The sequence below is a fragment of the Aquarana catesbeiana genome, linkage group LG01, assembly GCF_042186555.1.
Source record: "Aquarana catesbeiana isolate 2022-GZ linkage group LG01, ASM4218655v1, whole genome shotgun sequence".
Classification (NCBI taxonomy): Eukaryota; Metazoa; Chordata; class Amphibia; order Anura; family Ranidae; genus Aquarana; species Aquarana catesbeiana.
The window spans coordinates 131,862,841-131,880,812 of NC_133324.1; the positions used below are offsets into that span (position 1 = coordinate 131,862,841).

Sequence of the window (17,972 nt, forward strand, 5' to 3'; positions counted from 1 at the left end):
ACATGAACCCTGGGACTGTCCCTGGACACCGTGGAAGAATTCTTGTAAAATAAAACCCAACCTGTGCACCATGGATTAGTACCTCACACTGCAGTCCATACACCCCACATATATACATAGGCATTGTCCATAGGTGATTGGAAGAATGGTATTTTATATACAGATTATATGACCTTGTATTCAGGGACATAAACCCCGAGGCTGTCCCTGATTACCATGGAAGACCCCTAGTACAATAAAGTACGATAAACATCACCGTGGAAGAATTCTTGTAAAATAAAACCCAACCTGTGCACCATGGATTAGAACCTTATACTGCAGTCAACACACCCCATATCAAACATATACACTGTGAAAATGTGATCAGAAGCAGGGATTTTATCATATAGATTATATGATCTATCATTTAGGGACAAGAACCCTGGGACTGTCACTGGACACCATGAAAGAACTCTAGTACAATAATACCCAACCTGTGCACCATGAACTAGAACCCAAGACTGCAGTCTATACACCCCATATATAACATAGACATTGGCCCTAGGCGATCAGAAGTGGGGGATTTACAATACAGGCTATAAGAGCTGGCCTTCAGGCACAAGGAGTTGAACTGTCCTTGGACACCACAGAAGAAGTCTAGTACAATAATACCCAACAAGTGCACAATGAATTAGAACCCCAGACTGCAGTCTATACAACCCTTATAAAAAATATACATTGTCCACGGGTGATCATAAGAATGGGTTTTACGATATAGATTATATGACCTATCATTAAAGAGCCCATGGACTGGACACCATGAAAACCTCTGGTACAATAAAACCCAACCTCTGCACCATGGATTAGAAGCCCCAAACTGCAGACAATACACCCCATATATGACATTTACATTGTCCATAGGTGATCAGAATAAGTGGCTTTATAATATAGATTATATGATTTATCATTTAGGGACAAGAACCCTGGGACTGTCCCTGGGCACATGGAAGAAATACAATAAAATACAACCTGTTCACCATGAATTAGACACCCAGACTACAGTCTTTAAACCCCCATATATAACATTTACATTGTCCATAGGAGATCAGAAGAAGGGGTTTAAAAAAATAGCTTAAATGACCATATATCATTTAGGGACAAGAACCCATGGACTGTTCCTAGACGCCATGGAGGACCTCTCATTACAATAAAACCCAACCTGTGGCACCACAAATTAGAACCCCAGACTGCAGTCCATACACCCCATGTATAACATTTACAAAGTCCATAGGTGATCAGAAGAAGAGGTTTTATAATATAGATTATATGACCTATCATTTAGGAACAAGAACCCTGGGACAGTCCCTGGACACCATGGAAGACCTGTAGCACAATAAAACCCAACCTGTGCACCATGGATTAGAACTCCAGACTGCAGTCCATACACCCCATATATAACATATACATTGTCCATAGGTAATCAGAATAATGGAATTTATAATACAGATGATAAGAGCCAGCATTTAGGACCATGAACCCTGGGACTGTCCCTGGACACCATAGAAGACCTGTAGAACAATAAAAGCTGACTGCTGTCCATCCCCCAGACATTGGACCATGAACCCTGGGACTGTCCCTGGACACCATAGAAGACCTGTAGAACAATAAAAGCTGACTGCAGTCCATCCCCCAGACATTGGCCCTATAGGAGGTGATGGGCCCCTTACCTTGACACTGGTGTGGCTGGTTTGGGTTTCGGCCTCTATACAGCTGTGATATCCGGGCTCCTTGCGATCTTTCCTGGAGCCGGTCCTTGTAGCAGGCGGCGGCTGGTAGCGGCTCTGATAGGCGAGTACGGAGGGGATGGTGTCGGCGGCGTCGGTCTTGATGAAGAGCCCGTGTAGGGTGGCCGCGGTGCCCTGGGAGATGGTGGTGGTCTGGTGTGGAGAGTTGGACTCGTCTGAGTCCCTGCAGTAGATGACTCCGCTCTGAGAGACGTGGATACTGGGAGCGCAGCCCATCCCTGACCACCCACGAGGGATCACTAGTGCCAGGCTACAGGGCAGCCCCGCGGAGCATGGTGGCGGAGCGCATCTAAAGCCAACAGAATGGGGGCGCTTCCTACAGGAGTATCACCCACCGGCTCATTTTAACAACGGAGCAGCCCTACAGCGTCAATGGAGGTGTGCCAATGCGCTGCTGTGCCAGCCTACACATCAGTAAGGTGTCATCCCATGTGCCAGGGGGCATCAAGGTCCTTTAAACCTCCCCCTCCCCCTAGATGCTGCCAGCTGCTTCCTCCCCCCTAGATGCTGCCAGCTGCTTCCTCCCACCAGTTGCACAGAGAATGAATGAATGAAATGGAGCAGAAGTGGGGATTCCCTGCTATGGCAGTACCACCCCCCAGCCTGGCATGGATCACAAGCTTCCTTCCACAGGTTCTTGAATTCTGCTCAGCAACTCGATGATTTTCCCAGCAGCTCTCTGCCCCTGCAATGCTTTGACATCATCTGTGCCTGCAGTAGGTAGATGACAGAGGCACACACACAGATCTAAGGTTGGTACATGTCATCTGGACCTGGCACTACCTTCACCCAGCAAGACCACTTCAATCTCCTCCTAGTTCACCACCTTTACCAGATCACTGGTGCCACCCCCCACCCCCCTTGTCCAGACTGCTGTTTAGCATTGCATCTCTGCAGCAGGTAAGCCTATTGCATGCGTGTGATCTCCAGTGACCCCGTAGCAGGCAATGCTGGCTGTGTCCCCCTCGATGTTTGCTATAGATCCCCTGATAGTGATCCTTCCTGGAGACTGCAGAGATCCTGTCCACGTCCAGCTGTAGATCATCGTCTCCTGAGCCCTCCCAGCCCTGTCACTGCTGCTGCTGCTGCTGCTGCTTTCTCCTCCTCTTGCTGGAAAGCAATGAGGCGTTGTCCCATTTACACATCTTTTCATGTCTTTTATCTCAGGGATCAGCAGGTGATCTCTTCTTTACCCCCTGCAGGCAGACTGACAGGTGCTGCTTCCATAGAAGTCAGGGGATGGAGATCACTGATGTCCGGCTCTGCTCCCTTATATTGTACAGGTATCTGCAGTCTATGTGCACCCAATCACTAAAATCGCATATTATGCCATTTCCAACGTCCCCTCCAATTATATGAAATCTGCAGCTTTTCATTCAAATAATACTTGTGATCCTGCCATGAAGGATCTGCTTGCTATGGGTGACACCGCTCTGCCCCTTCCAATTGTGCTCCTGGGTTGTCACCCTGTCACATAGACTTCTGATGACCGTTTTAACACACATTGTACAGGCTTGTACCACTAATGTCAACCTGTGACTACCCCCATGAGAAATGACATGCAGATATCACTGGGGTGCATGTATGTAGGCAGGAAGTGAATGCAAAGAGGCTGCAGGAGATCAGCAAACAGATGCACGAAAAGCAGGGTTGTGCCGATGCCGTCGTGTCTGTACTTGGTATTTGTGAGTACTTGACTGAAAGTATCGGTACTCGTACTCGCCGAAAAAAATATGGTATTGGTGCAACCAAAAGGCACGGTTCACACTTGCCCACACTGTACCTTCCGGTTGCGGGTGCAGGAATTGCATCGATTCTACGCACCCGCAACCGAATTGCACTGCTCTTGCGAGATGCACGGGGCTGTCATTCATTCCGAACAGCACCCCCACACATCTCAGCCCGCAGCGCGATGGCAGGTGTGGGAACCGCAGGGAAACCACCTGATCAAAAAGACCCTGTGGCCGCATTTTTAAAAATGTGCATGCGCCTTTTTTGTGCGGTTCACATGGAATAGCAGCCCATTCAAATGATGCCCAAGCAAACGCAGGCTGCACGGCTGGCACTGAAAAACGATTGATTTCTCTGGCATTGAACTGTGTGCACAGCTCCCCTTTCCTAATTACATGCCCTAAAGAAGAACTGGTCCGTGAGACATTGTGAGACACACAAATCACAAACTCACATTCAACCATGCTCCAATAATTATGGCCAGGCTTAAAGCGCTATTAAATCCAAAACCAAAAAATTGAATATATTGCCACTTACTAATCATTAGATGGCTGCATTTGTTTTCTTTTTTAAGGCTTTTTCCCTTCTGTTTTCACCTGGTGATCTGGCCTGTAACACACTTCCTCTATTAGCCTTTTTAAGACCAGGCTTTTTCTGGCATTTTTTGTTTACAAGTTTAAATCGGTATATTTTGCTAGAAAAAATGACTTATAACCCCCCAAACATTATACTTTTTTTTTTTTTAACAGAGACCCTAGGGAATAAAATGGTGATAGTTGCAATTTTTTATGTCACATGGTATTTGCAAAAAATACACTTTAATGAGAAAAAAAAAACAAATAGATGAAACACATTATATACAATATATGTAAAATGTGAAAGATGATGTTACACTGAGTAAATAGATACCTAATATGTCACACTTAAAAATTGCGCACGTTGTTGGAATGGCGACAAACTACGATACTTAAAAATCTCCATAGGCAACACTTTTATCCTAGGGTCACATTGGTGTCAAATCGCATGCCAAATCAGCGGCTATTGCCGGCAATTGCACCGTCCGAATTGTTGCGGTGCTGACTTTGCGGCACCGCACCGATTCCCAAAGTTAGTTCCTGCACTACCTTTGGCGACTTCAGGGGGCGATTTTTATAGACATCTGTGCATGAACCAGCACAGATGTCTGTCAAATCACCCCTGAAGTCGGACTGCATTGCCGGGTTGATCTCGTGCGCGTTGATCTGAACTCACAGATTTCTAGCCTGCAGCAATGTGAACCTGGTCTAAATGCCTTTACCGGTTACCTGTTTACAGTTACAGAGGAGTTCTAGCACTAGAATTATTGCTCTCGCTCTAATGTTCCTGGTAATACCTCACATGTATAGTGTCAATACCGTTTACATATGCGTACACGACTTATTTATACGTTCGCTTCTGCAAGTGAGAATGGAGGGCTTTAAAAAAAAAATTCTTATTTATTATACTTTTTATTTTTTATTTTTACAAATAAAAAATTTAACTTTTTTTTAGATCTTTTGCTTTAAAAACTTGGACTGGAAGTGACGTCATGATGTTGCTCCAGTCCTCCAAGGCCATAGAGGCGATCAAAGAGGATCTACTCTTTGATTGCCTCTGGGACTAGCTGGCTGCATTAAAGCTGTGTGTGTGAATGAGGTATTGGGGCTCATTGACAAGGGCACTGTGGCCTGTGCAATGTGAATCAGTGGTTTATGTAGCTGGAACCACCTGGAACTATATGCAGGCAGCATATGTTACACTATGGCAGGGACGTGCAGTCAGGGGAGGCAGGCGAGGCAGAGCCTCACCTGCCATAAACAAAAAAAAAAAAAAATTTTTTTAATGATCAAGCTTTGAGGGTCATAGTTTGGCAACCTGGGGAGTAGGTAGCTGAAGTCCTACGACGATGAGCTCACAGTGCCTCTCACTTCTTGTCAGAAGCACTGAGATTAATGGACAGCTTGAAGCCTTGGACCAATGGTAAAGCACCATTGGAACAAGCTGTCCAATAAAAATGCTGCAGTGGAGGCTCTCCTCCCACTGCAGTGTCATAGAAGACACCCTAGGGAATAAAATGGTGCTTGTTGCAACTTTTTATGTCACACGGTACTTGAGCAGCAATTTTTCAAACGCAATTTAAAAAAAAAAAAAACATGAATATATTAAAAAAGAAAACACTAAAGTTAGGCAGATTTTTTTGTACAATTTGAAAGATGATGTTATGCCAAGTAAATAGATACCTAACATGTCACGCTTTAAAATTTCGCACACTTGTGGAATGACGCCAAACTTCGATACTTAAAAATCTCCATAGGTGACATTTTAACATTTTTTACAGAGGAGGTCTAGTGATAGAATTATTGCTCCCGCTGTAACCTGTGTGTATCTGGCTCTGATACTAGCCAGTGCCTCACCAGCGACTGACCTCACCGGACGTCTGGACTATGGGTGACAGGTGTACGGCCCCAAACAAAGAAATTCACCTGCACATCTGTCAAATTAGGACCTGTGGCAGTGTTCATACAACTGATTCGTCTCCTTAGGGCCTTTTCACACAGGCTTTCTGATCAGGTCTGTTTGACAGTTTCTCAGGCGGACCTGATCGGAGCCTCCATTCACTCCTATGGAGCAGCGGATGTCAGCGTTGACATGTCAGCTGACACCTGCTACTATCCGATCCATTCCTGTCCGTGAAATCCAGACAGATGGTGACCCTATTTTCCATCCGTCTGGCGAATTGGATCGGATCAAAACGGACAGGCGGATTCGTTTTCATCCGATCTCCCATAGAGGAGAGCGGGGCTCTGACAGGTCTGTCACTGCGCAGTGAGCAGAGACGGACCTGTCATCCGCCTACTCAGTGAAGATCAGTGGATCGATCCCCCGCTGAGAAAAGCAGAGTCCGACGGGGCGGACCGCCCGTGTCAAAGAGCCCTTAGAGTAACAGGCAGCTCCAGCTTTGTGGCTTTGTGGCTTTTTCATTCACACAGCCAGAGTACATGGATAAATGAGTCCTTGGGGCTCATTCATATGAGTTCTGGGGCGGTAAAAACTCATGGTTGAGCTGCGCATTTCCACCCGCCAACTGCTACACCCCTTATCAATGGAGGTAGTGGTTAGGGTTGTACATATGCCACGGCTGCGATGCCATGCTTCACAGCCATGGCAAAAATTATACCCTCATTGAACAAGACCCATTCAAGTAAATAGTGCTGCTCTGCAACTGCCCTGTAACTGCATGCAAAACACACAATTGCAGTGTGCTAGTGTGGGGTTAAAGCAGGCTCCTCACCACCTGTCAAAAGCTCTCTGAAGAGCGATCCAAATGCTGACAGCTCTTCAGACAGCAAAGTACATGTGAACAAGCCCTTCATTTTTTGTTAATTGTGTTTTAGAATTGAATTTGTTTTAAACATTTTTTTAAAATTAATTGTATTGATTTTTTAAATTATTAGTATTAGGTGCCTTTAGTGTGCGTTTCCCACACTGTGTTGGAAATCACTGCCCTTGTGATCTGCTACGGGTGCCATTGTATTGGTAAGGGCACCCCAAAAGCAGATTGTGTGGTATGGTAGTGTGGAGTGTTTTTAAGCATGCACTCATTTTTCTGTTTTCTGTTGTGATTTACAGCCCATTCAAATGAGTAGGCACCAAAATCACACCGCATGGGAACGCTCAGGACAACCAAGCTTTACCCCCTCCTCTCAGTAAAAATCTCCCATCCAAGGTCATATTCCCCCATAAAAGTTCCCCCCACAGCCCCAAATCTCTACCCAGTACAGATTTCCCCCACAGTCCTAAACTCCCTTCCGCACAGGCCATCCTCCCAGCTCCATCTCAGTACAGACCCTCCAGTAGGGCAATGGTGGGCATAGGAACCAGCCACCTTATCAGTGAACTTCAGCCAGGTACAAGTGGCTGGGCAGATCCTGTGCCCCTCTGTGATAGGCAGATTCTGAGCCCCTCTGTGATTCGCAGATTCTGAGCCCCTCTGTGATTCGCAGATTCTGAGCCCCTCTGTGATTCACAGATTCTGAGCCCCTCTGTGAAAGGCAGTTCTGAAGGCAAAAGGGGTATACCTAATAAAGTGGCGGGTGAGTGTACATCTTTCTTACACAGGTTAGTTAGCACACGTATTATAAAGTAGAAGGGGCAGTTCTAAGGCTAGTAGGGTATAAGCTAGAATTCCACTTTAACCACTTCAGTTCCTGACCAGGCCATTTTTTGCGATACTGCACTGCATTGTTTTAACTGACAACTGCACGGCCGTGTGACAATGTACCCAAATAAAATTTAAGTCCTTTTTTCTGCCCCAAATAGAGCTTTCTTTTGGTGGTATTTGAACACCTCTGTGTTTTTTATTTTTTGCGCTATAAACAAAAAAAATAGCAACAATTTTGAAAAAAAAATCATTTTTTACTTTCTGCTGTAAAACATATCCAATAAAAAGAAGGTAAGATCAAATTTGTCCATCAGTTTAGGCCAATATGTATTCTTCTACATATTTTTAGTAAAAAAAAAAAAAAAAAAAAATCCCAATTAGCGTATATTGATTGGTTTGCGCAAAAGTTAGACTTAAACTATGGTATATATTTTTGGACTTTTTAAATTTTTTTCCTAGTAATGGCAGCGATCAGCAATTTTTAGTGGGACTGCGACATTGCAGGAGACAAATCGGACACCTAACTGACACTTTTGACACTTTTTGGGGACCAGTGACACTAATACAGTGATCGGTGCTAAAAAATATGCACTGTCACTGTACTAATGACACTGGCAGGGCAATCAAAGGGTTAAATGTGTTCCCTGGGAGTGCTTTCTTACTGTGTGGGGGATGGTTTAACTGAAGGAAGACAGAGATCCATATGCCTGCTTAGCAGGCACACAAGATGTCTGTCTTCCTTACAAGCAGAACAGCGATCTGCCTTGTTTACATAGGCAGACCACCATTCTGCCTCTCTCGTAACGATAGGCGGGTTTCCGGCGGACCTTGGGTCTGCCAGACTCACTGATTGGCTCCCACTGCACGTGCCCCAGAGCCGAGGAAAAGAATCTTGTACAGGTAAGTGATTTTGCGCTTAAGGGCCTCCCTGCCGCAGTAAATGTACGTGGGACGGTCCTTAAGTGGTTAAGGTTACAAACCCTACAAGTCACCCAATGCAGGTTTTTTATGATCATCCACATTTATGTGTTCAAAAATCAGAGCATAACAATGGTAAGACTACCTATAAACTTTTTTTAGCAGTCTGAAGAAATTGCAATCTTGAGTCCAACATTTTGTTCATCTTAAGGTCATCATGCATTTAACAATCTGATTGTATAATCCATGTACAATCTCCTTCAGATGTGTCAATACTATGAGGACCTACCTAAACTAGCCAAATAATTTGTATGTAACAAGCAAGCACTTGGACATAATGCAATAAGGTTGGAACACATGTGGTGAGCTTAAGAAAGGCTGCGAAAAGATCATTAGTGGAGTTGGAATATGACATTGTTTTCTATTAGAGGAACAAACTTTTCACTATTCTATTTTGCATCTTAAAGCTCTAGGTAGATATAAAAGACACCGATTAGTGCAGCACCATAATCATCAATACATCATGATTTTTTTTTTTTGTATAATACATGCAGTGTAAGTGTCTGAATGTGAACTGGTATCAGCCTTTGGCAGTCACTGTACAACAGAACTGGTGTAGCAATACAGGAAACAAATGAGTTCACGTTCTGACAGTGAACATGCTGATAGGAGGAAAGAGCAGAGTGGCATAGAGCTGAGCTCTTCACTGTACGTCATGCAGTATCCTTTCACAGTCCAGTCACAGGCTGGGGTGGCTCCAGGATGACCTGGGCTCAGAAAAAGTGGATTGAATGATGCTGGCTATCAGACTGAGGACATCTTGTGGCAGAGATAAAAAGTACTGCAGTGTCCTAATTATCAGTTCAGCCCCAACAGTGCCCATCAGTGCTGCCTATCAGTGCCAATCAGTGATGCCCATCAGTGCTGCCAATCAGTGCCCATCAGTGCTGTCAATCAGTGCCGCCTATCGGTGCCCATCAGTGCCGCCTATAAGTGCCTTTCAGTGCTGCCTATCAGTGCTCATCAGTGCCGCATATCAGTGCAGCCTCACCAGTGCCTCCTCATCACTGCAGCCTCGTTAGAGCACATTCATGAAGGAAAACAATTACCTGTTTGCAAAATTGTATAACAGAAACTAAGAAAAACTTTTTTTTTTTTTTTTTTCAAATTTTTTTTTTTTAGTGTAGCACCCTGCTCCTAATGAGCAGACGCTATTTTCTTTTTGAAATTTAAATTATTTGAAGCTACAGTTTTGGCTCAACTTATTATTGGCTAAATTTAATGGTTTCTGTGCCAGATTGGCTGGACTGTGCAGATTTCCATCTAACCATGGGTGGTGCTGTCATCATTGGTGGATCGGGAAATACAGTCTGGTCAAACACATTGACTACTCGTTGCTCAGAGGCTTTTCGGTGGGAGTGGTTCACACATCGGACATTTCTGGGTAGGGGTATTAAAGGCACAGACACCATCTTGGTTTTGTTTTTGTGCTATCGGTTGGGCAGCATGTTCAGGATTGGGGGATGGGTTGGCGCTCCCCACCTGGTGGCCCTCCTGGCCTGGGAGACTACGAATCCTTAAAGTTCGGCCTTGAGCTTGGAAGATCTAAGGCCTAGCTACTAAAGGAAGGATCAGAGTCTTGGTGGCCTATGGGTCAGCATGATGGTCTCTTTGCTGTCAGGCCTGCGGGAAGAAGCAAGGGACTGCAGTGACCAGGGGAGGACTCTTCGAGAGAGGACCGAGCATAAGGCTGGTATCTTGAGAAGAGCCTGGGAACTCAATCGGAGATGCCTCTTGGATTAGTACCACAGTCAGTTCTTTCAAGACTTGCGGTCCTGTGGCAGAAACCGTTTAGATCATCCACAATTTGCTCACCCAGAATCGTAAGGTCTGTGGCAGAGACCGTGTTCGATCATTGCATCGGCTGCTAGGTCAGTGAGAGGGGCCTATCCGGTGATTGCTGAATCCAGCTTTGGAAGTGTTATTCGCTGGATGTAAAAATTATCTCCAACCGCAATGTCCAAGGTACCTGAATCCCTTTTTCACCCTCTGTCTTTCTATTGCGTGTGATGTTACTGAATAAAACTTGGAAGGAGAAGCTTCACTTATGCCTGGTACACACGATCGGACTTTATGGCATACTTGGTCCGGCGTACTGGATTTCGTCGGACAATTCGATCGTGCGTGGGCTCCAGCGGACTTTGTTTTCTCAAAAGTTTGACGGACTTAGATTTGAAACATGTTTCAAATCTGTCTGACGGAGTCGAGTCTGGTCGAAAAGTTCGCTCGTCTGTATGCTAGTCCGACGGACAAAAAACGACGCTAGGGCAGCTATTGGCTACTGGCTATGAACTTCCTTGTTTTAGTCCGGTCGTACGTCATCATGTACGAATCTGTCGGACTTTGGTTGATTGTGTGTAGGCAAGTCCGTTCATTCGGAAAGTCCGTTGAAAAGTACGCCGGACAAAGTCTGCCGTAAAGTCCGATCGTGTGTATGTGGCATTAGTCATCAGTGCTTTCTGAAATGCTGACCCCAAAGGGAACTCTTAGGGGGACAGGTTATGCGTCGGTTATCCAGGATCAGGTATTCCATGCACTGAATGTTTCACAGGAATGACTGCTGTGGCCTGGGAACCACCATGGCCGGGATCATCACTGTCGGACATACAGCCATCTTTGAAACATTTACACCATTCAAATGTCTTGCTGCGGCTGAGCGTCTCATCACCATACTGTATTTGAGGTCTTCTGTAGATATCAACGGGTTTTATGCCTTTGTTCACAAAAAACTTCATCAACACACACTGTTCCATGCACGCACTAACACTGTTGTCTGCCATCTTGGTAAACGGTCTCTGGACTGACCCGCAACATGTGCGCCACCTATCAGTAATAGGCAGGGCTTTTTTTCAGGGGGAACTTGGTGGAACTCAGTTCCACCACCTCTGGCTCAGACCCTTGGGGGGGCTGCTCACCATAATCACTTGTAAACACAGAAGTCTGGTTTCTGTGTTTACAAGTGACAGCTCTGCACTCTGTGTGCAACCCCCCTGAATTCTGCACTCTGTATGTAATGCAAGCCTGGTATTTAATGCCCCTTTAAGACCCTCCTACTGTTCGTGAAATTGAAACTGACCACAGCCACTATTTGATGTGATTTGGAGGGTGTGTGTGGGTGGAGGGGTTTTAGGGGGTCGTGGTTGAGTTCCAGCACCTATTGTTTGAGGAAAAAAAGCCCTGGTAATAGGACACACTTGCCACTTACTACTGCGTGTAGTACCGCCACGCTAGCTTCCCTTTTTATAGCTGTTAAAGTGGTTGAAAACTCATTATGAAATACTTACCTTAGGACGAAGCTGTTGCAGCGGTCTCCGGCGCTGTGATTGGCCAGAGCCGCAATGACGTCACTCCCGCTCTTGCCACCAGTCACGGCACAGCAGCTGAAGAAATGGTACAAATCAGCCATTTCTTCAGTGCGCATGTGCCGATGACGTCAGCACATGTCGATACAGTGAATATCTCCTAGACTGTGCAAGTTTAGGAGAAATTCACGGTAGCTATAGGTAAGCCTTATTATAGACTTACCTGTAGGAAAAAGTGGTTATAAAGGGTTTACATACCACTTTAAAAGAAAGTCCCGGTTTGACTTGAACACCCCTCGTAGTCTCCAAACATGACAAACACATAGGGTAGGCAAAATAACATATAGAGAAATACCGCGCTAAGTGAACTAATACATAAAAAAAAGCAGCAGCTCATAAGTGAGATACACACATATAGAAATTATAATTAAGACGGAGCTGCGCTAAAAAATTTTTAAAAAATAAACAGTATGCCATACGTAATTTTCTATATATCTGAAAATGATTCTACACCAAATACATTTGTGAGAGTGTATAAAATAAACTTAGTCTATAAAACACAATTTGTGTGAAATCTTGAAGTGACTTCCAGCACCAGCATAAAGTCGTACACCTCCACCACATAAAGTGCGTGCTTACCGGATGGCAAGCTATCATAAGCCTGCGGGCTGCGGCTAATACCCAGCCAGAGCCTTTATCGAGGGAATATGGAATAACAGCTTCTGGAACACTTAATAGGCAAGTTAAAAGAATGCAGCAAACAGGCAGGGAGACTTGAACATTCAGAGGTCATGGATGTAGACCAGGTATTACCCAAAATAGAAAGGAGCTCACCATAGTGTAAATCGCTTCATATACATTTATTAAAGGCTAAAAAATGCACTTACAGAAAGTAGAATTAAATTGTCACAGTTTAAAGGCCGGCCGCCTAGCGAACACCTGTCCACTTAGATAAAATCATCGCGATGACATCAGCAGGCCACTCCTCCCGACGCACGTTTCGTCACACACTGACGTTGTCCTGGGGCAAATAGGGTAGGCAATCCTGGAAAAGCAGTGTTCTACCTAATCATCGTGGAAGATATCAAAGACCACCAGATTGCATTTTTTAAGGCAATAACCTATTCAGGACATATTAAAAAGAAAGGATGATAACAGCTGTAGTTAACAGTTTTAAAGTGAACATTCAGCTGGGCTTTGACAAAAAGTGTGTATGACTGTATTGAATATGATATTATTCACATCAATGCCACAAGGTGATAAATATTGTGTGACACGTTCTAATTGTGCCACCTGCTACTATAAAGCAGTGTGTACAAAGAAGGATCCTTCTGTACAAATCCATAATTGGTTTAATTATTGCAGGATACAAATGTATCAAAAGAAGCATATTAAAGGCAGTATGAATGAAGAAAACTATCCCCTGGCTTCATTGGTACAGTTCTTTAATATCCACTGTGAGATATGACTATTAAACTGTATTATTTACAGAGATGAATCATTTTCCTAATAAATGATTAGATTACTACTGAAAGCCTCTGAGAGTACGCTGCATAATAACTGTGTATGCCTAAACTTCAGTGTATTTCATTTATATATTACAGCAACACTTTACATATTGTACATTCAGTCATTGACCTCAAGGAGCTTACAATTTAAAGCGGAACTTCACTCTCTGACTTTTTTTAATCTCTATGCTTTTAGCATTACTAAATAAATAGGAAAGTATATTATATTAACTTTTTTTTTTTTACAGGAGTCTTAAGGAGGGGAGAAGGTTTTTTTCAGCTAAGCACAACCTCCTGTCTGCATGCCTGAGCTAAGGGCAGTTGGATTCCAGGAAGTAAATGCTACATGAATCATTTGCCCTTACTGAAGATGGTCACAGCTTTTTCAAAGTGATTTCTCAGAAAACTAAAGCATGGAGATATGGATGGGTGAGTTTGCTTTAAATAATACAAATTAATTAAATAGTATTTTTAGTTTGTGGTGCTCGGATGCCATGTAGTTCTGCCTTAAAGTGTTACTAAACCCAGGACTCTGCATTCGCTATATGTGATCTCCCACAGTACACAGAACATGGAAACGCAATTATTTTAGTAAATATAAACTACTAAATACCTTTTCTCATCAGCAGTATATAGCAGTCTTGTGACTTCTGTCAGTGTCCAGCTGAGCACTGGCTTGTAGGAGGAATTTTCATTCTCCTCTGACTGTCCTATGAGGCTGCATGACCCCTGACCCTCTGTCTGGACAGTGCTCATTGGCCCTGTGCCGATCACATGCACCCTTCCAAAAAAAAAAACTCTCTAGCAATACACAACAAACTGGGCATGTGCAGAGTGCCTCCAACGGCGCTTTGCTATCAGCAGATGGAATGGGGACAGTGGAAGAAGGGGAGGACAGCATCAAACAGCCTTTTTACTCAATGCATAACCCCTAAGGTTCCACAGTGAGTATAACAAGCATGCTTTACTGCAGATACAGACTGATTTTACTGTAGTGAGTTTGGTAACACTTTAAGGTCCCTCTGTCACATGCTTGCATACACCTACTAGCACCAATTTACACACTAGCATATTAAGAGTGTGGGAGGAAACCCATGCAAGTACTGTAAATGGGACGTGAGGGAGGGTTCACGCCCCCATCCCTATACTATATGGAAAGAGGGGGGAGGTTGGGACTTTGAATGAGGTGTGTGTGGTGGAACCAAACAAATTCACATAGGTATAAACATTTGTATGTTTATTAGACCCCTTTCACACTAAGCCGCACGGGCATCAGCGGTAAAGCGGCGCTATTTTAAGCGCTGCTTTACCGTAGATTTAGCGGCGCTATTTGGCTGCTAGTGGTTTTAACCCCGTGCTAGCAGCCGAAAAAGGGGTTAAATCCGCCCGCAAAAGGTCACTGCAGCGACGCTTTGCCGGCAGTATAGCGGCGCTTCCCCATTGAAATTTTCAATGGGGAGGAGCAGTGTAGGAGCGGTGTATTCACAGCTCCTACACCGCTGCAAAGAAGCTGCTGGCAGCTTCAGCACAGCTGAGGCTTTTTTTCAGGCACTTTACAGGCGCTATTTTTAGTGCTGTAGCACCTGAAAAATGCCTCAGAGCCCTTTCACACTGGGGGGGGGGGGCGGCGTCGGCGGTAAAACGCCGCTATTATTAGCAGCGTTTTACCGTCGGTATGCGGCCGCTAGAAAGGGTTAAATACCACCGCAAAGCACCTCTGCAGAGGTTGATTTCAATGGGCAGGAGCGGTAAAGGAGCGGAATACACATCGCTCCTTCAACTGCTCCGAAGATGCTGCTGGCAGGACTTTTTTTACCGTCCTGCCAGCGCATCGCCCTGAGGGCTTTCACACTGGAATGCAAGCAGCGGCACTTTTGGGTCAGTTTGCAGGCGCTATTATTAGCGCAATAGCGCCTGCAAACCGCCCCAGTGTGAAAGGGCTCTCAGTGTGAAAGGGGTCTCAGTAAACCAATGAAGTAAATAAAACAGTATAACATACATGTAAGTAGTGGCGGACCGTCCATAGGGGGGCGCAGGGCACCCCCCCCCCCCCCTCCAGGCAGTCACAAAAAAAAATAAATCATTTTTTAAAACTGGCCCTTTAAAAAAATAAATAGAAAAAAAAGTTCTATAAGTGCACTGTGTTCAGACGCCGGACACAGTGCACTATGGGAAGCCCCACGTCTATGCAATCACGAGATAAATAAATAAATAATAAATCACACAAATAGGAAACATAAGGTAAAAACAAAGACACTGAATTTCCAAAGAGCCAACTTCCCTAAACTATGAACCTTGCTAGAAGATATAAATTGGGATAAAATCTTAGGAACAAAGAAAACGGAGGAGAGATGGGTTCGCTTTAAGAGCATAAATCCCAAGAAATTCTTTAAGTATGTAAACAGTAAAAAAGAAAGGACAGACAGTATTTGCCCCATAAAGAATGAGGAAGGACATCTGGTTACAAAGGATGGGGAGATGGCGAAGGTATTGAATTTATTCTTCTCCTCAGTCTTCACGAGGGAATCGGGGGCTTCAGTAACCAAAACTGCAGTGTTCATCCTCATGACACATCACAGAAATAACCCTCCTGGCAAACAGAGGACAGAAATAGAATTAGACTTGGTAAATTTAAAATTAATAAATTACCTGGACCAGATGGCTTGCACCTGAGTGTACTTAGGGAACTCAGTCAAGTAATTGCCAGACCATTGTTCCTAGATTTTACTGACAGTCTACTGACTGGAATGGTACCAGCGGATTGGAGAAAAGCCAATGTGGCACTAATATTTAAAAAGGGTACAAAATACATCCCTGGGAATTACAGACCAGTTAACCTAACATCAATAGTATGCAAGCTCTTGGGGGGGATGATAAGGGACTATATACAAGATTTTAGTAATGAAAACAGTATCATTAGCATTAATCAGCATGGATTCATGAAGAATCGTTCTTGCCAAACCAATCTATTAACCTTCTATGAGGAGATGAGTTGCCATCTAGATAAAGGAAGGCCCGTAGACGTGGTGTATCTGGATTTTGCAAAAGCATTTGACACAGTTCCCCATAAACGTTTACTGTACAAAATAAGGTCCGTTGGCATGGGCCATAGGGTGAGTACATGGACTGAAAACTGGCTACAAGGGTGAATTCAGAGGGTGGTGATAAATGGGGAGTAGAATGGTCAGGGGTGGGTAGTGGGGTTCCCCAGGGTTCTGTGCTGGGACCAATCCTATTTAATTTGTTCATAAACGACCTGGAGGATGGGATAAACAGTTCAATCTCTGTATTTGCGGACAATACTAAGCTAAGCAGGGCAATAACTTCTCCGCAAGATGTGGAAACCTTGCAAGAATCCCCCATTCACTGGTATTCCATTGTTGAGGCAGCACATCCCATGCACCTCCAGAACACTGTTTTCTCAGCCTAGCTCCCTAATCCACTTGGATTCACTAAGGTAAACCCACAGTGAACATTTTGTGTACATTGTTTTCACTTCGGCATTTCTTTTGAGCCAAAATTTGTAACATTCATTCACTCCTGTTTTCTTTACTTTTCTTTGTATTCCCCTTTCTAAGAGATCTTTTCCTAATAGTTTCTTGAAGCTACCAATGCTCCCCGCAAAGGAGCATTGATACCTTAATTTCTTATATCCCTGATCTGGTCACTGCTCTCCTTTTCACTTTGGTCATATGTTCCATATTATTTCTTCGCCAGGGCTTCATCCTATTCTTGTCCCATTGACTTACATTGTCATGGATACATACCACTTATTTCTTTTCATATATTATAGAAGTCCCATTCATCACAACATGAAGATATCTCTCACATATGACATTCCATGAGGGATGGTGTGTATGCTCCTGGTTTTCCTGTTGGGTCCCTTTCTCAGCTCCGGTGCCGGGCTCATTTGGCCGACCCCTGGCATGTGGTATTGCATGGTCCTATTATCGGTTTATACGTGAGTATTTTTCGGCATGGCCAGTTATCTCCAATTTACTCTCTTCCCCCCTTGTGGGTATTTACACCAGATTATATTGGTATCTATATCCCTTTACAGGAACATCGATGCATTTTGCTGCTGATGAGTAGATAGAAGTCCATGAAACTCGTCAAGCCCATTCTGATGCATCCAATATACATCGAGAATTCTAGATAGTTTTACCCTCTCCTATATTTTTTACCCTCTCATATTTTATGATATGGTTTACCCTGCACATGGGGGATTATGATGTACAGTTTTAATTGCTTGTGCCAAGCTGGTATATATATATATATATATATATATATATATATATATATATAATTTTTTTTTTTTTTTCTATGTATATTGATACCTCCTATGCTAACATGCATGTTATACAGTTTTATGTCATGCCAATCATTGGTTTACTAATAAACATACAGATGTTTATACCTATGTGAATTTGTTTGGTTCCACCATGCACACCTCATTCAAAGTCCCAGCCTCCCCCCTCTTTGCATGCAA

General features: G+C 44.0%; 1 protein-coding gene and 1 long non-coding RNA gene across 3 annotated transcripts in view; one reads left to right on the forward strand and one right to left on the reverse strand.

Moving 5' to 3' along the window:
• PDE8B (phosphodiesterase 8B) overlaps nt 1-2,897 on the reverse strand; it is a 254,283-nt gene extending 251,386 nt beyond the window's left edge. Inside the window, exon 1 of the mRNA XM_073623914.1 lies at nt 1,707-2,897. Coding sequence (XP_073480015.1) covers nt 1,707-2,000 — 294 coding nt within the window. The 5' untranslated portion in view covers nt 2,001-2,897. The remainder of the gene's footprint in view (nt 1-1,706) is intronic.
• On the forward strand, nt 1,664-17,741 carry LOC141134351 (uncharacterized). 2 transcript variants are annotated; one of them, XR_012243135.1, is made up of 4 exons: nt 1,664-2,684; nt 13,732-13,912; nt 17,277-17,444; nt 17,544-17,741. It is a non-coding gene; the product is annotated as an uncharacterized lncRNA (long non-coding RNA). The 2 variants fall into 2 exon arrangements; XR_012243134.1 differs by having other exon boundaries at nt 1,664-2,536.
• The last annotated feature ends 231 nt before the right edge of the window (nt 17,742-17,972 follow it).